Below are 23,228 nucleotides of genomic sequence, written 5' to 3'. Positions count from 1 at the left end.
GACGGACTTAAGGAACGGGTTGTCAATGCAAGACAGTGTCCTAGCGAGACCTGGATAAAAATTGTAACGAGAGGCGAAATATAATGGTCGCTTTCCTCGACGTGAAAAAAAAGTTTATGACGGAGTTTCGAAATCTGCCGTTCTGAAAGACTCACCGAAGTTGACCTCACAGGAAAAATTCAAGCGTTCCTGGGAAGCTTTCTGTTGGGCTGAGTAATTCAAATGAAAGCAGAAGCCACAACATCTACCCCAAGGACCCTACAAAGAAACCTTTACAAGACAACATATTAGGCCCCGTGCTGTTCAACATTGCAATGGCTAAGGCTCCAGAGGCAATCCACAGAACGTCTCTACCGGTACAGATATCAACGTATGCTGACAACCTGTGCCTAGGGGGGACGGGGATCTACGCGAGGCAAATAACTTGCAGCATTCGAAAAGCTATCGATGAAATAGAAGACTATCGCGCAGATTCTGGCGTCGCCCTCTCCGCAGGAGAAGCAATCTTGATAGCAATAGGTGGAGCTGAAAGGCGGTTCCGTCCAGGAGACGCAATGATAGCAGCAGAACGAATAAAACGGGTGCCACAGCATCGATTTCTAAGGCTCACCATTCACAATCGACTCAAGTGGATCAAGTCACAATAGAGTCACAAAAGAGCAAACGCAATCCGCCAGCTGACTGGAACGTCGTAGAGTAACACTAAGAAAACATGGCCAACACAGCTCTAGTGACATCGAGGGATCTATATAGGCTGCCCTAGATGACACAGACGTCAGTAAGCTAAAGGCCATACACAGAAGCGGACTGCACACGGCACTAGGCGTCCCAGGAATCGCGGACAACGAAGTAGTCCTCAGTCAAGCGGGGTCCATGTTCCTCGTAAATCAGGCAATTCGACTCGCTCAGAATGAGAAGTTGCTAACTACCGCAACAGGGAAATGGCTCCCAAAGCAAATCCAAAATCAGAATTTTGAGCACCACGGCACACGAATGCGTAAAAGAAATCTCGCCACTACTTCTGGTTACAAGTAGCGCAACGGTGGTACCGCAGGACATAATGAGAGTGGCCTGTAAAATTAGAATCAGGTACCTCAGGAAAAAACATATGGACCAGTACATCCGGTCAAGGATGTGGTGAAGAACCACTTAGAAGAAAACAGCTTAGGAGAATAGCAAATCTTGACTAACGGATCAATCAACGTACATAGGACATCAAGCACATCAGTCGTTCACATGCTGAAGATCAGCCTTGAGTGGCACAGAAAACTCTTGGCACCAACGTCATCCACCACAGCGGGGATGGTCGCCATTGAAAAACCCTAAGTTTTTCCGTGAACTTTCCCCCACAGCGCATAGTGTGTTATATTTTTACCCCGACGAGTCCATGCTCGACACACGGCCCATTTACAGGGACGGTTCGCAATACTATGGCTCTACATAAACCCTCCTGAACACCCAGAACCAAGGCTTTTGAGCATCTGCCAAAATTACCGACATCAATGGGTCCACTTCTAACATCGAGAGAAGCTACTGCTGTTAGAACGTAAAGCTACAGGACAATGATACAAGATCAACATCTCTCTCACCTCTACAACCTCTTTCCCTCTCCAGGCCAATGACAGAAGCTGTTTGAACTTAACTTCATCGATGTCAATAGCCACCACCAACCTCACAAGGACTCCGCCGGTGACTCAAATATTATTCTCTCACCGTGTTTATAAAAGGGGGACTCGCGGACAAAAGTGAGAGAGCGGGGGTTGACTTGCTATCGGACGCTACCCTCTAACGTCATGTCTCATTACACATCCCCATCCTTATGCCCAATCCCGGTCTGTGCCCTAGCCCTTAACTATGTAGTAATCACAGACTCCAATTGAGCATTACAGAAAATGGTGAACGTAGCAACCATCGTTTCGGCAGGAGAAGCTTTCATGAAAGAAACATGATTCAGAGGTATTCTTCAGTGGATCCCACATAGGTGTAGCGGGAAATGAGATGTCCGACAGGCTGGCAGAGGCGGCCCACAGCGAGCCTCCAGTCATCCAACACCATTGTATCCAGGCCAGGCTGCACAGTGCCTGCCCTACACCTTAAGGCTGTTTCACATGCATGCTGCGATTCTCGTCCGAAATCGGTGCGATTTCCAGTAAATGTGCGATTAAAATCGCAGTCGCACTGTCGCAGCGGCTCTGCGACTGGTTCCCACCAAGTTTGTATTTTGTCGCAGAGTCGGTGCGATCGCTCTCTTGTCAACTAATAGCAAGCCTCGCGGCCACGCGTCACGGGACATACACACTACGCAGTCCGAAAAGCTCCCAGCCGTTCATTAGCAGCTTTCATCCGCGATAGCTGCGTATTCGAAAATAAATTTAGTAGGGCTGGGCAACTGATCGATTAACCTACCGATTAATCACTTATTTTTTCAAGGGGTTAATCGGTAAACTTTTTAGTAGATCTTGACGGCGCTGATCTTGACGAGTACACCTGTATGAAGGGCACAGTTTCGGACAATTTCACCCTAAAGTAAACTATGGAACGAAATTCGTAACTCCAAACAATTGCAGAAGGTTACACAAGGCTCGGCCACTTCAACGCCGTTCGAGTGTCTGAGTACCGCAGCAGACTATTGTAAATAATCGAAGGAGGTCGCTCTTGTCGGAGAATATCAACGAACCTTTTTGCCTTAAGCAGCTGAAGTAATTATCTGTGAGTGCAAGTGTGGAACTGCTCTCAACTGCACATTGAGGTTGATTCAAAATCAAATTTTATATTGCGCCGCTTGACACATTTTGAACAAAGGCTCACACACAAAAAAATCATTTTGCTTTTTTATATATGACGCATGGAAATGAACCAGACCGATTAATCGATTAATTAATCGATTAAAGGGTGGCGATTAATCGGGTTAAAAATTTCAGTTGACGCCCAGCCCTAAAATTTAGACACGTAAAATTTTGGTGTAATGCTTAATTATTATAAACATTTAGTCACATATTATATTCTTAAAACATTTGTCTTTATTAAGACGTCTTTGTTGTGTTTTAGGCAGTCATACGCGTCTCGTCCATGCCCCCTGCAACTAACTTTGGGTAGAAGAGCCGGCCGCGCCGACAGAAATCGCGCAGTTGTTGCAGTATGTGAAACCAAACATTGCGATCGCACTCGCTGCGCCGGCTGTCGTACCAATTGTTTTTTTTTTTGTTTTTTTTTTTGTACAGTCGCTGCATGTGAAACAGGCTTTAGAGACAATGAAGAAGAGCCGGCCTTATCGAAAGATGCTTTTGCGGGGCTCCCTGGCATGGGCACAATCAGCGCTGCTGCGTCACCTTTGTACAAGGATGGCATTCACGAACTACCAACAAAAGTTGAGAAGACGTCAGAGTACGGAGTGTCACAGCTGTCAAACGACGGAAGCAGTGCAGCACATGCATAACAACAGTCTCCCGGATATCGCAGGAGCCGTGAGCTCCAGCCGGGAGACATTGTACAACAGGCTGGCTATCAGAGAGGAGAGGTCGACCAACAAGCTAACGTTTCGACCGGGCAAAAAAAAAAAAAAAAATGTAATACCTTAAAGGCACTATTGGAGTTTCTCCGGGACGCGGGACTTTGTAAGATACACCATAGTACATAACGTACCCAAGGTTCAACAAAGCACTGGAACGTCCCAAAAATACCCCTTGCCAGAGCTCGGCTTCTGCCAAAGCCATCACAACAACCGAGGCTAACCTAGGAGACGTTTAACTCAGACGGGCCGCCGCCACCACCACCACCACCACCACCACCACCGAATAAAGATAAAGTCAGAGCCCACCCTTTCTTACGTGTTTGTTCTTGTCCAATTTGCACCATTTTATTCGTATGAAGCAAATTATTTCAGCTTAGATGACCTCAGAACATACATATTGGGGGGGGGGGGGGGGGGGGGGGGGGTCGTCGGGTTGGCATGTAATGAACTAATTAAGAGAAAGAAATCACGGAGCGCTGTGATTAGGGAAGAAAATGAAAGAGTAATTAGGGAACGATCGAACAAGCGGTACAGTTTGCACCTCAACTCGGGACGCCTCGCAGACCAGGGTGGGAAGGTTCAGAAAGTGTTTCCCGTAGACGGTGGCAACGTCACAGCTGGACGACCGGGTGTCGCAGAGTCCGTCGGTCGCGATGGCTTCCGGTGTGGTGCCTGCGAGGCGGTTGAAAGAAACCCCTCCTGATGATGCGACCCATCGTCAGACACAACGTTTCAGCGCATTAAAAGTGGGGCGCTCGAACGAGGGCTGTACCATATATTCCGTACGACAGGGTTCGTTGTATGAGGTGTATTCATTGAAAGGCGTAGCAGTGTGTGTTGAAGTTCGTAACTTTTGTGACGGCCGCCAGTTGAGTTCTAAAGTAGCTGGGTTGGCGAAAAACACAAAATCACTTTATTTGCCGATTGGAAGGTACTAGACAGAATTCAAAGGCCTCTAGTTGTATTTTTTCTCCAGCTATACATTTTAAATGTTATGCTTCAACTGTTTATTTTATTCTTCGTCATCCAATCCAACTACGACATATTTCAACCTGACAACCATCACACGAACCGGTCTGTAGACACTGACAGAGTAAAAACGGCAAGGTGTCTCTTTTGAATGTCCGGCCTCCCGCTCACGATCCTTGACTTCCGTCAGGCTTTGGCTGAGCCGACGCGTTGTTGAAAGTACGAAGCTATCACTGGACGTGGTGTAACTGAAGGACCTCTCTGTCATTCTAACCCTGTTGGTATCTAAAGCAGTAAACTTTCACCAAGTTCAATTCACACCATTGTATTCATTGTTCTTGACGGACGAACTGTTTCTTTATATCTTCTAAACAAATGACCATAATTAACGCCTTACAATCGTTGAAGTATGTATTTCGAGAGATTTATAACTTAAACGTGGCACAGGATACTACATAACCAGAGCGAGAAAGCCGGAGAAAAAACAAAGGAATGTAAACGAAAGAAATCTAGCGCGAATAAGGACGGATACAAATTGGAAAAATGGAATTTTGCACGAGGCAGTGCCGTAGTAACTCGTGAAGAATAAAACCTGTAGACATAGGTACAAGTGCCTGCCCCAGGCACATAGCAAAATCAGACCTCTAGGGTACGATTTTGCTCACTGTGAGGTAAGAGGGATAGCAAGATCTAATTTGGCTCTTGCCAAATGCTTTACAAGGAGAATAAATACATGCTACTCTGCTCATTTGCGTTCGACAGCGCGCCTACAGCACCAAATCCTCCCTTAGCATAGGGGGCACCCACAGTCCGAGAGAACGCTTGCGCATAGCGATGATGACGCTATTGCGCTTTCGCACTGCGCCGAGGGAGAGGGCTGCCGCCGGCCCATAAGAAACCAGATTTAACGAACGAGCAGACACGGCTCCGCTGTCTCGACGACCACGACAATAGATGGCGGCAGCCACCTCCCCCAATTCAAAGGGAAAAACACCAAGGCTGCGCACGTCTAGCCGTTTCGACCATGCAAAAGCGGCTGGCGCCAAGGTCGTTGGATTTTTGCGGAGTAGGATGTACTACTTTGTAATGTATTTACACTTGCCACAGTGGAAGAAGAGAGAGGTGTCTGAACGGGCGCCGCCTGGCCATGGAACAAGTGTGCCGAAGGTTCACTCGCATTTCTGGCAAACGCCGTGAGATGGCGCAACACGTCTGGGGTAGTTAGAGTTCCTGTATATAGCTACCTACGGTAGCAGAGTTGCGCATTCAGCCTCGTCGGGTGGCCGTAGCGCCGGCTTTGCTGCACGCCCTGGATGCTTGGCTCGTCACGTGACTAAATTTGGCGAATAGCGGCACCGCGCGCGCCGCCGCGCATGGAAAACAGAAAAAGGGGAGAAGGAGGCGAAAGCAGGGGAACATACGCCGGGGCGCGAGCAACGTCGGCGGAGCTATCGTAAAGGTGGCTTTCTTGTACGGCGCCGGATGCTTTTTTTTTTGCTCCTCACGTGATGGATCTCGGCCAGTCTTGTACACGTTACTAAAAAAAAGTAATCGATTACAATTACTATTACTCTTGGCTAAAAAGTATTCGATTAGATTACTTGATTATTCGACGACAAAAGTAATTGGACATTACTTAAAGAAGTAATCGTTACTTTTCCGATTACTTTATTGTGTGAAGACATCTTTTGCGCTCATAACAATGAACTACTTCCAACCTATATTTCACATTTGCACAAAGTATTGAAAAAGAAAAACTGGCTCCCTCTTCGTGGTCGTTGCACCTTCACAATGCGGACACAAGCATAGAATTCGCTTGAAGACGTTTAATGATTTGGGCGTTCACCAGTGTGTGTGAGTGTCAGTGTGTGTGTGTGTGGGGGGGGGGGGGGGGGGGCGGAGGGGGTTCTAGATCTTGTTAAGCTTGAGCAAGGGTTGTCGCTCAAAGTTTGCGTCGCTCATTTTATTATTCATATGTGAATGAGCTCGCATGTTATACAAAAGAGCAGCAGCTCCAGGATTTGAAACGGATCATGTGTAGTATCCATTAGCGGAAGAGATCACCCCGACCACTTCTCAACTCGAAACATTGCTTGTCACAAAGACCACGTAGGGGAAATGGGGAAATATATCAACTGCCTTTGTTATATTTTGCATCCGCTTTAGGCATTCTTCGGTTCTGGTTCTCCTACGGGCTGCGAGTGGGTACCCTAACCAGAATATTTTTTTTCTGTGTGTGTGTGCGTGAGGGGGCTAGTTTGAACGAAGGACTCACCAAGCTACATTCTGCTTCCTCAAACTTCGCCCTGAATGGCCTTTGTCACGCACTGTGGCTTACCTGGGGCTTCCCACTCCCAGTCCCAGCTCGAAAAAAACAACAAAAAACGGCCATTCCACAGAAACTGTACATAGAAAGAGATTGACCTCGTTTCCTACAGCTCCGCAAAAATCTTTCTTTTTTCCGTTCGAAAAAAAAGCAAATTTTGTTTTTGTCATTTCACAAAAAAAGGCGTGTGCCGGGGGAGGGGGGGGGGGGGGAGGGTCCGTAGACAAAATGTAACGGTTACAAGTAATTTTATTACTTCAAAAAGTAATCAGATTACACTTGTGATTACTGCCTAATAAAAGTAATCAACTGATTACAAAATTACTCCAAAAAGTATTCGATTACAAGTAATTTGATTACTAGTAATGCGTACGGTACAAGTCTGATCTCGGCGAATACCGGCGTGGCGGCGCGGGGAAAACGAATGCGCAACTCTGCTCCCCCTTCGGGGGAGCATATCGAGGAACTCTAGGGGTAGTAGGAGGCCGATGAGAGCAAGCCCTTATTCGCGGACATGCTTAGAAGGCCCCTGGGCGCCGCGCGCCGCGCTTGCCCTGGTACGCATACCCCCCAACCGACAAGGCCCCTGCCGGGAGATGCGCAAAGTCCGAGCAAACTTTCGCCGCCTCGGCTGGCCTAGTTTAGACACCGCACTCTTTTTTCACCGTGGCTCTTACGGGGTCAGCTAAGATATGGTTATCAAACGGTTCGTCTGCCAAAACGAGAGAACAACGGGATTGTTTTGTTTGTTACGAAGTACCATTGGCAGACGCATATAAAAAAAAAATACCTGCGCGTCATATGCTTACAGAATTAAAGAAGCGCGATCGTCAGTTTAAGAATAGGTACCTCGAGGAAGTGATATTGAACGCAAGCTAGAATTGTAATTGTCCGCTATTTTATGTTCGAAGCGGTCGACAACCTGCGCTTGTTTTGAAAATTTCAATTTGTTTTGGCGTCATATGCACAAGCTGACATTGACCGGTGGATAAAGGAGCACTCTGGACAAGTTCATTACAAAGCACGAGACCTCTCTCATCATCTGTGGGTAGGTGAAAAGTTCGCACCAAAATACTGCTCGCTCAAAGTCAGCAATTATTGTGCCGAAGAGCACACAGAATAATCGTTATCTTTCATCTTTACATGGCGTTATCAATCTTGCATAGGGAAAAAAGCTAGTCGTCTGTGGTTTTGGGCACCATGCAGGTTGTTGATGCCGGGCGATTGTTGACGAAACAGCACAAAGAACCCAGCATGAGCTGGCAAGACAGCACAACATCGACATCACTATGTCGTGCAACTTCACTCAGGCCGTGTGAAGTGTGGTTGTAGGCTGTGAACAAACCAAAAAACACGTGTACCGTCTCGTAAACGAACCCCTACATCACGAACAAAGAGCGTAAAAAAGCACGTGACCAGTTTTGAGTCGATTTAAGCTGCATCATCTACCAACCGCATTATGGTCAGTAGTGGTTGATACTGATTATGGGGTCTCGTACTCGTACCGTCAGGCTGACTGCAGTCGGGTCCCGCGTAGCCCTCGTCACAGAAGCATTCACGGCCGTTGCAGACGCCATGGTAACTGCAGTCGCCAGGACAGCGCAAGTTCTGCATCACTTGGAACGGATCGGCCAGCACCAGGTTGGGGTTCAGTCCCTGGGAGACCTCCTCTTCGCACTTGAGCCCGATGAGCGATATGGTGTTCGACGCCCACTGGGGATCATCAATGAGAGTCACATCTGCGACGGCAAATCCCTCTATTAATGACTAGCTGTTTTGTGCAACCGAGAGCCAATAAGTGAGCTACGCTTAAAGCAGCAAGACTCCATTAATCGACCGTCTTGTGGACGTCGTTCCTGCATAGTGCAGAGCATGCACAATTGGGAATAGCCACGATTCAAAAACGCGAGTTCCTAAACTTCGGATACGGTGTCAGGATATCGCTTTGCTCTGTAGCGGACGGGTTTAACTAGTTTTAACATACATTGTGGGGGACGGAAACGCGTATCCTGCTATTTTAAACAAAGCTTCAAAATTGATTCAAAGAAACAAGATTCCTGAGTTTCGTTACTGTGAAGCGAGGTTTCGTTACTGTGAAGCAAAGTTTCGTTACTGTGACGCGTAGCTTAGTAATACCCTCCTTAGACGGGCCCCCTTAAATGCCGTCAAGTCGCCCTTAACTGCAGTTACGATTCACCCAACACTAGACTCTCGGACAGCTGTTTCAGGAGAAGTAAAGCGTGCGCGTGCACAGATTCGATGGGAGCTCAAAATGCGCCAAGACCACCCGCGCACATAGCTTTGACTGCATAACTAGAGAATGTTGTCCGCAAGTATAGTGTGGTGACTGCGATTAAGCGTTCCTGCTGTTAAGTATATTCGTGTAACTACGCTTATTAGTGGCTCTAGAGTAACCCCAAGAAGAACGCAGTCCGCTCTTACCAGCCACGCAGATCTGAGACAGTTCCTTTCTGTGACGATCGATGTAGTCCGAGCACATATCTGAAGTGGTGACGTTTCTCATGGTGTCCTCGCACAACTGCCTCACGTGCGCTTCGGTCAGCCCGCTCGGAGTGGGCCAGCTCAGTGAACCACTGTGCATGTCGTAGCCAGTATCTGCAGTCAAGAAGCCGGTCTAGTGTGGAGGTTCCGCGCACACTCAACGTTGCCGGGGAATGTACCTCCCGTAATGGAGGAAATAATTTAGATAATATCAGTCACTCAAATCAGATGTATCTGATGTAAATCACCTAATCTGTAAAAAGTGATTGTTTCTCACTGAATATATTCATTTTAACTATGGCAGATTGATACTTTGATCTGCTCGATCACTGAACGCAGTGCGGATGGGGTATTCACTCTAAATTTAGTTACATCGTAAACCACAATATAATTCAGACTGTTTTACTCGCGATCTCAGTCGCGCCATATTTTTTTGCTAGAGCAAAAAGCACCTGGGACTTTTTTGGTTGACAAAAACAACTTCATTTCTTGCAATGCTCCAGGAATCAATACTTGAGTCATTGTGAAGTTTACCTCATGAAAACTGCTCCCGCACATTTTTTTATATCTTCTGTTAAAAGCTTCCAGCCGAATTGCTTTCCGACAACTTCGTGCGCACGCTACCCCTGTTGCTATGGCGTCTGGTTCCAGAACGGGCTAACTGTCAGTGGGGAGCGTCAAAAGTGCAAAGAAAAAAAAAAAGTCAGCGGTATGGAATTTTGGACTTTAAGCTCACTCATTAATCAAACGTACACTGTCTCTCCTTACAGTCACTGAGAGGATATATGAACGGCAGAGTAGTCTTTGAGCTGTCTTGCTTCGAGCGCGGGCTTCCTACCTTCGACAACTCTTCGGCCTTTTCGCGGGCTCCGAGCGAGCACGCGTAACGCAGCCAAAGCACGGTGGAAGGCAAAGAGGGCGTGCTGGAGGGAGGCCAGAGCATCCAAAAGAGATGTCATGTGCTTCCTGTCCTTCCAATGACTATGTAGAATGATTAATCTCTTTGTTTACTTCATCGGCCCCATCGTAACCCTGGCCAATTTGGCACGAATCGTTTAGGACAACCTCATAAAATATCTTGTCCCGCCAAAAACAGAAACAGAAATAACGGTGATTGTGCAGGCGAGCTGGTGAGAGATCATACTGAAAACAGCGCTCTTTCCTTCCTGTTGTCTCTTCCTTACCTTATTGGCGCTGTGGAAGTCTACATTTTGGTAAATACTGAAAACCCCAGAGACGGGGGAAGACAAGCAAGGGGACAAACACAACACCGTTCGAGACGGTATTGTGTTTGTCTCCTTTTTTGTGACCCCTCATCTCCGGGGATTTTCCTTGTGAAAGGTTTCAATCGCACTTTTGCCTCAACATCGGCTTTCAATAACTCATGCCCTTCTTCATGCCATCAAGCACTGGAGTGGTCTTCCTGAAAGCGGCACTGACACCCCAAGGGTCGTATTTTTTTATTGTCTAAAACGATGCAAATTGTGGTCATAGACACGCAAACAAATACCACATCGAAAAAAAAAAAAAAACATTTTCCCACGCGCGCGCGCGCCTTTTTATTTTTTTATTATTATTTTTTTTTTTCTCTCCCGCTCTTTGCCTTCTCGCTTCTTTTGATTTGTGACGTCAAAAATCATGAAATTTGTAATCTTTGTAGGCGACATTTCTATAACATTTAATAGCGGCAATCGTAAAACATGTTTTTAACGCAATTACGAATGCACTACGGCCCTTCTTTTTGAAATACCAAACATCGGAGTCCGGTGTGATGTCGCCTCCTGGATTTGTATCCTCCCTCGGAAAACATGCAACCTGGGTAGGCGGCACCGCTCGCACGGAATAAAACCGGCTTTTCCCTGTCCGCCGGCGCCCTTATCTCCCGCTGCTCATCCCCTCGCTTCGGGTCGCGGTGGCAACAGCACGGAGTCGTGAAAGAAAGTCGACTCGCAGGACTCCGCAATATTTGACGTCAACGCACCGGCGCCGATTTCGCGGGAACTTCGAATTCGGCATTTGGAAATTTTTTTTTCCTTCACAAATACTGAATTCCCAAGTTTCGAATTTCGAAAGTAAAGTCCCGGCATCCTTTTCAATCGTTTTGGATAATAAAAAAAATATATATAATTCCGATATGTTAGTGCCCCTTGAAACTACCGCGACCACACACGATCCCAAAATATTTCAATCTGCCATTTCTAATAATCTGTTTCCACTTTAAACGTGCTCTGGAATATAACATCTCTCTCTCTCTTTATATATATATATATATATATATATATATATATATATATATATATATATATATATATATTATAATGTTCTTTCATGTTTGTTTTTTTTTTGCTATGTCATGTCCTTACTCCCTAGCTGAATATGCAAATTTGAAACATCGCTGATTTTTGTGTACTTGTCATGCTGACTCATGTTTTACGGCATAATAAAAATATCTACTCGCTAGTATTATTATTTTTCACATGTTTTCTTTTCGGCTGCTCTTTTTGTATAATCTTTTGGGGATTGTTGTCCGTATTCATTGTATATTTTTCTACTTATTTATTTGTTAGATACCCTTTCGTGGCATGCACTCAATGGGCCTTTGAGGTGGAATGAATGAATAGAAAAATATGTTAATATGTATTTTAACATCAGTATTTATTCCTCCAACAAATAATATCCCAGTATTTTTTTTTTTTTGGGGGGGGGGGGGGGGGGGGAGGGGGGAATTTTTACCCAGCCCTAATGAGAACTGCTCAAATAGCTTTGAGAAATATGTATTTCATTCTTAATAATTCTGTCCCAGTCTAATGTGTTTCTGCATTTTCAATTGAGAATACTTTTTCACGGGTTTTTCGAACGTGGTTTTGATACTACTCATCGCGGTTCCCTCTTACGAGTGTCTTTCAGTACCACTATTTTAGCTGTGATTTACCCAAGTTCCAAACTTTAGAGATGTGCGCTATCTGGTATTTATTGCCAACCCTGATAACAATCATACTCTAATGATAGGCAACTGAAGGAGTAACGTACAGCGGTCTTCAATTCTAACAAATTCTGTGCCGCATAATCTCTAAAGGGGATGAACTTCAACCCTCTCGGATACTTTTTTTTTTTGGGGGGGGGGGGGGGGGGGATTTAGGTTTTTAAGATTGAATGCGAGTTTAGCAACCTATTTGCGAAACACGATTTAGCAAAGTGGTTAATTGTGCCAGTTGGTTCCCACTGAAGGTTGGAAAAGGCGCCGAAAAAGAAGGACGAGACTAGCTGTGCGATGTAAGCGCCTTTTGTCGAATAGGTTCTCTTGCCCCTCTCTTTTTCTCTGTGTCTTTTTACAAGCTATGAGACCCAGCGATTTGGGCGATGCTCACGCATACCTTTGATCCAAACCAGGCCGGCCGGGATGTCTCCTCTGGGCGTGCGTTGTCCTCGATGCTTTTCCAATCCGCTGTACCGCGCTTTCTCAATGCTCAGTGTGGAGGGAAGTCTGTTTTGGATGTCGGTTTCCGTTGGATCCAGCTGATCTCTGCTTTCCTCGAGAAACAGTGATTGGCTGAAATGGTACTTAAGGGTGACATCGGTGGAGTTCGAAAGAAATTTCGGCAGTGCATGCTTTATGGCACTGCAAAGTCGTTCGACTCGTTTTGGCGTCCTGTTCTCTTGCCTTCCTCTGGCATCGTTGTCTTCTGTCGCCATTCTACACGTGCAAAACGCTTCGTAATATTTCCCAGACACCTTCTGCGGAAGTCGTTTGAATAGGTTTTCCTCGTCGGACAATCTGGAATTAAATACATCTGCACGTAAGTGGATGATGGTGACGATGACGATGACAACAACAACAATAATAATAATAATGTTATTATTAATTATTAATTATTATTATTATTATTATTATTTATCCCGTTACGGAGAACCGCAGGTTCTAGGTTTCCCTTTTGGTTCTCACGTGAATTACGCAGATTAATGAATAAGAAGTTGCACGCTCACAGAAAATTTAAAAAGAACGGTCTCCCTGGATGGAAATCAGAATTTAGGCGTCTAAGGTCTTCATGCAGGGAAGTTATGAGGCGTGATCGTCAGAGGTACGTTAATTCTGTTGAGCTGCATTTAACTCAGAATCCCATGGAATTTTGGAAATACGTTCGGTCTCGATCAAAGACAAAATGTGGGAGGGAGATCACATTGCTGAACTCACAGGGAAACTCGACCACAGATGTTTGCGAAATTTTTGCCCACCACTTCCAGTCCGTATTTAGGCATCAACCGAACTCTCCCATTAACGCCGCGCCAGCTGCCTCTAGTAATTCAACCTGTATTGCGTTTTTTGATGAGGAGCTATTACACGAGTGTGTAAAGAAGATGAAGCCGTCTTTGTCTTCTGGCCATGACGGCATTCCGTCGGTCCTATTGAAGGCCTATAGTGCAATATTTATCCCTATTTTGGTACACATCTTTAACAACTGCGTAAAAACCGAAGTGTTTCCCGTCTTGTGGAAAACAGCACTTGTTGTACCCGTACATAAGTCCGGTTCAAGAACAAGCGTCTCAAACTACAGGCCTATATCTCTTCTTTGTACATTTTCAAAACTCTTCGAAACAGCTTTACACAAAATATTGTCGTTTAAGCTCAAACATTCTCTCATCCCTAGCCAACAAGGTTTTATGGCGGGTCGCTCAACCACGACTAACCTCACTTGTTTCATGTCAACTGCTGCTCAGGTCATCTCTAATAGAGGCCAACTTGATGTAATCTACTTTGATCTAAGCAATGCGTTTGATCTTGTAAATCACGACATGTTGCTGGCAAAGCTGTCAAGGCTTGATGTCCACAGGTCGTTACTTTTATTGCTCAAAAGTTACTTGCGTGATAGACTGTGTTTTGTCAGCTCGAATGGTAATTCGTCTGCTGCTTATCAGGCTACGACGGGTGTACCTCAAGGTTCCGTTCTTGGCCCCCTTCTGTTTTCAGTTTTTGTGAATGATGTTTCGGCTGTGATCCGTCACTCTTCCTTTCTACAATATGCAGGTGACATTAAGATGTTTATAGAGGTACGGGACGAACGCGACTGTGTTCTGCTACAAAATGATGTATATGCATTCGAAAACTGGTGCAATCAGAATGCCCTAAAACTAAATAGTTCGAAAACTAAAGTCATGTCCTACACTCGAAAGACACATAATATTATATTCTCTTATGACATTCAGTCAGTTCTTTTGACACGTGTGAATGAAATCAAAGACCTTGGAGTTGTATTTGATAGTACATTACGCTTTTCGAGTCATGTTGACCATATTGTGAGCTCAGCTTTACGTACGCTTGGTATCACGTGCCGCATTACTAAAGAGTTTAATAACCCTAGTACTTTTGTCACACTGTACAGTGCTTTATGTCGGCCACACGTCGAGTATGCCTCTGTTGTATGGAATGGAATCTGCGCGACAGCCTCGGCTAGAATCGAACGTGTTCAGAATAAGTTCTTATGTATCTACAGACATCGTTTCCCATCGCGCAATGCGTCCACCTCAAACGATGATCCAGCAGTCCCAGTCCAACATAGCTTGGCATTGCCCACCCTGCGGCGTAGGAGAGAACATGCCGACATCCTATTTCTGTACAAACTTATTCATGGCATCACTGACTGCACATCATTGATATTAAATGTGCGTTTGAAAATTCCCGTAAAAACTACAAGGCAAAATGCATCCTTCTACAATGCTCCCGTAACTAATCTTCACGACCCCGTGTCGAGAATTGGGCACACCTACAATTCCTCTTTTACAGACTCTATTGATATATTTAACAATAACACACCGGAGTTCATCAGAGCGCTGAAGTTCCTCACCTAAATTTGACTTCCCATTTTTTTTTTTGCACCTGATTAAGTTTCTCAGAACCAATTTTTATACTCTCGCTTTCCTTTCCTTTCGCTATCGTGGTGGTATAGCCTAGCAAGTTTATGTGACATATGTGATCTTTTTTAAGTGTTTTACTGTTTACTGTTTGTTTGTTGTGTGTAGTGTTGATTTCCATGTTTTCTGAGTGCACCTGTACTAAGACCGCAAGGTTGTTCCTGGGCACTTCAATAAAAACATTGATTGATTGATTGATTGATTATTATTATTATTATTATTATTATTATTATTTCATAACGATCGGTGTAATTCCAAGAACCTTAAAAAGAGCACTTGTTAAACCTTTATTCAAAAAGGGTCAAAAATACAAATATGAAAACTATCGACCAATCTCCAAATTGCCTGTCAAAGGTCAGCTTCTGGAAAAACATTGCTAATGACTATGTCAGGATTCCTCAACAAGTTCTCAGTAATTTCACCGAGACAATTCGGTTTTGTACAGGGTCTTGGAACTGTTTCACTGTTAAATGAATTTTCTGACCTCCTCCACTCTGCTTTTTAGAATAATCTATACAGTTGCGCCCTATTTTTTAGATATTTCTAAACCTTTTGACTTGGTCGACCACGGTACATTGCTTCAGAAATTGCACAAGCTGGGATTTCGTGACAATTTTCACACACTTCTTACAAATTATCTCTCTAATCGTTTCCAGGTTGTTGCTCTGGGAGGTCTAAACATGAGTACACAGGTGTCTCCTACGTGTGGCGTTCCACAAGGATCCATATTCTCCCTCTTATTGTTTAATATTTATGTGAATGATCTTGTAGAAAACGTCTTAAATTGTCAAATATTTCAATATGCGGATGATACAATTTTAGTCTTAAATTGTAAAAATACTATAACAAGCTATTTTCATTGCTATGACCTGGTTTCGTGACAACTGTATCAAAGTTAACGCCCCGAAAACTAGTTTAGTATGCATTAGAAATTCTTTAAAACAAACTGTGACGAACATTCCTCTGTTCATTCATGCCTCTGATTGTGCTCCTTGCTCCTGTACGGCGGTTTCTTATGTCAAGTCAGTTAAATACCTGGGCGTTAATTTTGACAGCGACCTTGCTTGGAACACCCACCTGCCCTATATTTGTAGCAAACTCAGAAGTACTGCCTGGCTTTTGTACACCATTAGACATCTTGCTCCGATCTGTGTGCGCAGAGCTATTGCCAGCAGTCTTGCATACGGCGTTTTAAGATATGGAATGTGATGTTTTCTCAATATGCACAGTGCCGGATACCCACAAAGTCTGCCTAGAATTTCACACTGCCGGTGTTTCTTCCCTGCAGTCAATTCCTTGAAGGTCGGAGCAGTCGAGGATTTTGCCGCCGTGCCCCGCGAGTCGGACATCTAAAAGCAGTGTTGTGCCCATTAGCCAAAGTAAATAACGAAATAGCGTTACTCGTGAACTTTGTCAAAACCAACGCAACACTGAGATTCGCTACTGTCCTGGAAATGTAGCGAAATACGTTATCGTTATTCTGAAAATAAACGAACGTCGGTTGCGTTACTGTATATTTCAGCGATATTTGGCAGCGATAAGCCAGGGACACGAATCTCGACAAGAAAATTTTTACTCGGTGATTTTTTTCATCAAATTTGTAGAATATATATATATTTTTTTACTTCTTCTTGAATCAGCTTAGTTTTTTTTTCCTGCGACACAATAGTAACTATATACTGTAATCGTTAGTGATTTATGAGTTCAACATTTGTGCGTTACTGAAAGTTTTATGGCACGTTTCACAGAAAGGGAGCTACGCCTCGTAATTTTACGAGGTAAAACCCACATGTGGAATACACATTTGACGAAAAGTTTAGATTGCTACGTGCAAGCGCCAATTTTTACAGTCCATTTTAGATCGAGCCTTGGCATTTCAGACATTCTATACATACTCCAGCTACTTCACCGCATAATCAGCACATTTAGACAGTTATTATGACTTGCCACAAGCTTTTGGATGCCCTTCCCAAAGAAAGTTCCCGCCAGGGTTCTCAGTCCTTCCGAGTCCTTCCGATAAACAAGGTAAAAAAAATTTGTGATTAACATTGTTTTAATATACACAGACAGTGGATTTATGATCTAGCTACTTCTCCGCATAATGACCGCATATATTTATGCGGTTATTAGGACGTGGGCCAAGTTTTTGCATGCTGCCCGGGTTTTCAGTCACTCCATCACGAGTTCAACAAGACTGTTAGTTGCCAAAGACGTTTCGTGCCTCTCATTTTCAAGGATGGCTGTCTGCCCTTCCCGAAGCTTCATGCAATTTTCTCCATACACGTGACATGTCCGTGGCGAGTGACGGTCTTGCTGACGCTTTTTGCTTGCAATGAACCAAATGCCCCAAATCTCCACTTTACTTTTTTTTTTTTTTGGGGGGGGGGGGGGGTGGAATTTAAAAGCCTGTGCCACATCATAATAACTGCCTTAATATGTGCGGGATTTGCGTAAAGTAGCTAGAGTCTGACTCTGTATCGACATTATTTTTGCATTAAAGCAATTTTTATATTTTTTTACCAAATTCATTGGAACTTAAAAAACAGCCCTCAGATTTTAAGCTATTTAAAATGCAAAGCTGGGTTGTCACCATTTTTAACTGCCAAATTATTTTTTTTTCTCTAAGTCACTGTGTTGGTGTCTTGATTTAACACATGTGAAACTTTCATATGCACGCCCAAGTTTGTTCATTTAAAAAGAGTTTCTCCAAAACATTAAATGACCCTGTGAAAAAAAAAGTTCCAAACATTAATTTTTGAATGTCTTGTCTTGAATGGTTTGCCCCAAGTGCTAGGGCAGTGCTTAAAGTCTCCCATAAGTTGAGGGAAGTCCCCCCTACAAGAAGGTAGGGGGGAGGCAGGGGGGGGGGGGGGAGCTCTGACGAAATGTTCTAGATGCGCATAAAATAAACCCCATTGCCGACTCTGCCCACGCTGTACCTGCAACCCAGAAACTGCTAATCCCCACATGTCACACCTTGAGAACAAGCCAGTTTATTGCAAGATATGATTTTGATTTTACTAAGGCTGGGGGGGGGGGGGGGGTTGTGGAGGGGGGTCTCAGACCATCCGTTAAAATCAGTGGGGGATCCGAGACCCCCTGAGGCCCCCCAGACTCCAAGCCCTGCGGGCACTTGGGGCAGAACAAATAATTATCGATTCGCGCTTTCTCACTGCCAGCTTCGTGCCTGCCGCACGAGTAACTTTCGCCCACAACAGCGCTTCCCACAGGCTCCAAAGGCCTCTAAGATTTACTGATCCAGTGGTTTTCGATGATAACCAGAAAGTTTCTATTTCAAACAATGTTGTTGTTGTTTTTTTTTCACTAATCCAAAGGTGGATTAACACATTTTAGTTAATTCTAAAATGGCCGTATAGCTCACCTGCGTAAACGGTATTAGTGCAGCTTTCACGACTTTAAAACAAAACCTAGCCTAAAAACACACCCTGTAATGACTGAAACAAGGGTAATGATGCGGGCCAGCTGGTGAACGGTCATACTTATAAAACACGAAGACAAGGCAAAAAAGAAAAAGACAACACAACGGCTCTTGTTGAAAACGTCATTAAATTGTCCATTTTTCTTTGTCTTGTTTTTTCCCTTGTCTCGGGGTTTCATATGTATGCCCAGCAAATAGCTTTTCTAAAACGGATTACCTTTTATTCTTGCATGGTTTGAAATGGAATCTTCAAATAATAATATTATTTATATTACAACAAAAATACAAGGCTGCAGTGGAGGTGAAAAAAAAAAAAAAAAAACTTTCAGAAATAGCTTGAATGGCCCCAATACCCAAAAATCCAATATCAGCAAAGGGCACCATACATTTAACTTACTCATCAAATAAACACCCACGAAAAATATTAAGGCAAGATATGCGCGATAGAAAATATACACTATACTTTAAGCCCTTAGACGGTTGTCAAATAAATGCTGGACAGCAGAAAACTAGGCACTATACAGGAAAGTATTGGCATGAATACTATATCACTAGGAGACTAACTTTTGAATTGTTTGCAGGCGAAGTTACCAATCCAATTTCGTCGATTGGGTTACAGATTATCAGGTCCCCTGAGCTGCTTACCGACAGTCTGTGGAGTCCTTCATTTTGTGCATTAAGCTTATTAAGAATGTTCAGAGGGATGAGCACCATGGTATGATGGCCATAATTTGATAACAATATGACACTCCTAGGGTTCCGTAACACGTGTTAGTTATGAATAGACTTTCTGTGTTCAATAGGAATGGCAAAGCGTCACTGGTATCAAGATGTAGACAGTTTTGTACCTGTAGCCATCCAGTAACGTTTCCAGGTCACGGCGTCCTCCTTCGGTCAACGTGCAGACTCCGGCGACATCGGATGTGTTCATTGCCGGGACAGTAAGTAAGAACGACATTCCCCATTTCTCGAGAACGACTTGAATGAAGGTTCCTGATGACAGCCTAACCTGGAAATAACGAAGTGGTGCGGGTAGAACAGCGCTTCAGGGTGGCTTTTATAAAAATGCGAATGCCTCGCGCACTGTTTTAGAAAAGCGGTTCTGAACCGCCACAAAGCACGCGTGGCAACCATTGAGGTTTATAAACAAGGAGTGTAACAGACAATAATACACAAAGGCATGTGATCTGCACTTACTTGTAAGCACATATGAAAGATTGGCTCAGCGCCGCTGCGCGGGAAGCGTTGTCGCGTATACATCTTATCTCTCGAATCTAAAAATGTCTTCGCGCCCACTTTCCTGCATAGCACGCAGCTTGTACACCTTTCACACAAGAGCGCAGTCATCTTGAATGTCGGCGCTTCTCGTGTGCGTTAAAACATCGTTCTGATGTCTCCACTCCGCTGGAAGGTGTTACAAAAATGCGTGATCGTCACACATTCTTCTTTTGCCTCACATATATATTTTCTCGCATAGTCCGGGTTACAATGTCCTATTATTTTTGCGTCCCGCATACCAGATATAGAACCCACGTGACTGAGAACGAAGAGAAACGAAAAACGTCTATATATCACTCTAAACGTACGACTATAATTCCACTTCAAAAATGCAAAAAGCGCCGGGACAGTTAGAAAGTGAAGTGTAATTTGCCTTCTCTTGGCGCACATCAAAATTTTCAGTTCTACGCTACAGAGCTCCGTCACTAGCGAGAGTCCTTCCGAGTTAGGAGTGATTGGCTACCCGCGTAATTTGCACGAAAGTGAATGAGGAGACGATCTTCTGAATGCGCGATTTAGAGAGATCAATATTGCGGTGATTCAGTATAAAAAAAGAAAAAAGAAAAACGGTCCTTTTTAGGGACCAGATAATTGTTTCGACCAAAGTCGGGCTCCAGGACGGCCTCTCCCCGGTTTTCCTATTGATCCTAATCCAGTCGAGCCTGATTTCATTAGTTACAGCTCGCAACACTCGACAGGGTTTTGTTTTTATAGTGTTGGCGTTGTTTTTTTTCAATAGCGTATATACTCCCCCGTGATAATTCTGAAAGCGGTGTAGCATCTCCAGAACCAAAAGCAACCAAAGGACTAGGTGTAGACTGTTTTCGTGCAACAGGTGAGCGACAAGAAGAATGATGCTGAAATGTTTACCCCCTTGGTGGTTTAGTTGTAAACGCGAGCCTGTGGGACCCCAAGGAGCGGGCACCTGGCTGAGATGGTTGTAATGTGACGAAGCCTGCCTGTCACAGACACACTCTAGAGCCACTAAATAACTAGGCTGTGGACTTCCCGGTTTCAACTCAGACACCGATAAACATCCGCCGATATATCATATACACAGTTTCTTGCCGAAACCTTTCCTTCCTAAACGTTCGTCGGGCGTGTAATGTTACCTAGAATCAAGCACGCTGTCAGCCCCAAATTAGTGGGATAACTGACCATGGAGGAGTAGCATGAGCCTTAGGTCAGTCGGTCTGTCACCACTAAGTGTCACAATGAATTCGTTCTATTTGAGTTAGAGCAGGACGACAGCGCTCTAAACCACACTGGCGGTCTGGATTCGGGTAATTCGTGATGTCATAATTTATTTATGAGAATAAGAACGTCACAACTGCGAATTAATGAGCAATTTAACGCAAAAATAATCCGAGCTAACCCCAGCTTGGTCCGAAAGCAAGCGGCAACAGAATATAATGTAATGAACCTTTTGCACATATAGACGACATCAAGCGGCGAAAGTTCGAAGCGCGATTGACGACTGGAAGGAGAGTTGCGCTGTCTCTCCTGTCTCTTCGGAACGACAACCGTAGATCAAGCTTTTGTCACTGCGTGAGGAGGACCTGCGCATGCGCAAAACATTTCTAAAAAAACAGAAAGGTCCCAAGTGTTCGACATTGATGTTTCGTCGTGCCGCGCACGGGAACATACGGACGTCGCTACACTCGAAAACTAGACAGATACATAGTGCTTCACAGAGAGCACGAAAAAGCGACGCGTTCGAACGCCGAACACTGGCGTCCGGCCTTCGACTTCGAACGCGTTCGAATAGTGAGTATTCTCTCTAAGTCCGGGCGCAGCCGACGCTATACGAGCTGATGGGACCGAGCAGACAGCGTCAAAAGCGCACCGTCATGGTGTTCGTCACGTTTCTGTACGTGTTCTCAAAGTTTTGGCGTCTACCCACTAATCCTTCCAGTCAGAGATGGGCTCTCTGTCGTCCCTGGGCGCTCTGATCTCCTCCTCTCCCTCAGTTTCTACCTGCATTTAACACAATTACTAGCCGAACGCTGACGGAACATTCGTGTCCGATTTGAGCCCCGCGCTCGATCGAGGTGGATGGCGTAAAGAATCCAGTTCCCAGACCTTGTGTTGGGTAAACACCGAGCTCTGTGGAAAACAAGCTGCGCAAAGCGCCTCTGTCATCTCATCGAGAGACGCTCACGGTTTGACATGCGCCCCAACACAAGATCGCAAAGGGGCCATAGCATTTTCCGGCTGTCATTGCTGGTCCTTATCCCAGCCGTTGTTGCTAGTCAGTCGGCATCTTCAAAAGACCTGCCAATCTCCCCCAGTATAAACGGCTCTGTGAAGCACAGCCTTCTTCGTGAACACCGTGAGCAGTCTTCGAGAAAATGCAATACACGTGGTCACGAGAGCAAGGAAAACACGCAGGCTGCAGAGCACTCACGATCAGCAGGCGGCCATCATGCTGCCGAAGTATGTTGACGGTCGGCTTGCGTCCTTCCATGTCAAAGGTCACGACGGTTGGAAGGCTGTGAGCGCTGTGGCACATGTCGATCTTCACCACGGAGTTGTCCTGTTGAGCGACGAGACCGCAGGTGCACACTTGCGCCTCGCTCTGGTAGCACCGCTGCGTCTGAACCTGAACCTGGGTCGTCGGGGGGCACATTTAGTCTCCTTGTTGCCTTTATCTGGTAACCCTCACCGCTATTTTTAAAGCATAAAATGCGCGCCACCTGGTGTCACGTGACGTCAGTTCACGTGACGTTACGGTGCCAAGTTGTGGAATCATGTGATAAAAAGACGCCACGTGACGTGAGGTCGTGAAACATAAACTTCCTACTAAGTTGAGTGTCTAAATTATTGCAAAACATGTACACTCCCCGAAATCACTGTGTAATGTTTTCTAAACAAACTCAAAGGATCGTTCCTTAAATACTGAATGAATAAATACAATTCCTTACTGAATGTTGCATTCCAAGCGTTATAGGACCTTCGAGACAAAAGGTCGCTGCCAATGTTTGGTTTCTTGGCATACCTGAGTGTTTTTCCGCTTGTCTTTGAAGAGCAAAAAAGTGCCATTAGCCAGTGCTTCCAACTTGCTGCAATAAAGCAATAAACGAATCAAGAATCTGTGTATATTATAAACAGCTTCTTGCTTTTATATGGTGAACATTTCTCCCGGCACTTCGAGCAACAATGAAAAGTGTAAGCCCATTGGGGGCCGCATCTAAGCCAAAATATTTTACGTGTTTTTTTATTATTATTTTTTTTGCGAGCATCTGGCTTTCTCCCCTTGACAACTTGACAACATTAAACGGAAGCTATGCAGAGTA

The 23,228-nt window shown here is 44.8% G+C and overlaps 1 protein-coding gene across 1 annotated transcript in view; it reads right to left on the bottom strand.

Moving 5' to 3' along the window:
- LOC8050709 (von Willebrand factor D and EGF domain-containing protein) overlaps positions 1-23,228 on the bottom strand; it is a 148,979-nt gene that overhangs the window by 98,054 nt on the left and 27,697 nt on the right. The window contains exons 7-13 of the mRNA XM_040220802.2: positions 22,931-22,994; positions 22,340-22,540; positions 19,503-19,663; positions 12,683-13,083; positions 9,249-9,422; positions 8,312-8,545; positions 4,053-4,183 (exon numbers count right to left, since the gene is read on the bottom strand). Coding sequence (XP_040076736.1) covers positions 4,053-4,183; positions 8,312-8,545; positions 9,249-9,422; positions 12,683-13,083; positions 19,503-19,663; positions 22,340-22,540; positions 22,931-22,994 — 1,366 coding nt within the window. The remainder of the gene's footprint in view (positions 1-4,052; positions 4,184-8,311; positions 8,546-9,248; positions 9,423-12,682; positions 13,084-19,502; positions 19,664-22,339; positions 22,541-22,930; positions 22,995-23,228) is intronic.

The sequence above is a fragment of the Ixodes scapularis genome, unplaced genomic scaffold (assembly GCF_016920785.2).
Source record: "Ixodes scapularis isolate PalLabHiFi unplaced genomic scaffold, ASM1692078v2 PGA_scaffold9__187_contigs__length_104089568, whole genome shotgun sequence".
Taxonomy (NCBI): domain Eukaryota; kingdom Metazoa; phylum Arthropoda; class Arachnida; order Ixodida; family Ixodidae; genus Ixodes; species Ixodes scapularis.
Note: the sequence above shows the minus strand (reverse complement) of the source record. Positions and strands in the feature narration are given on the sequence as shown.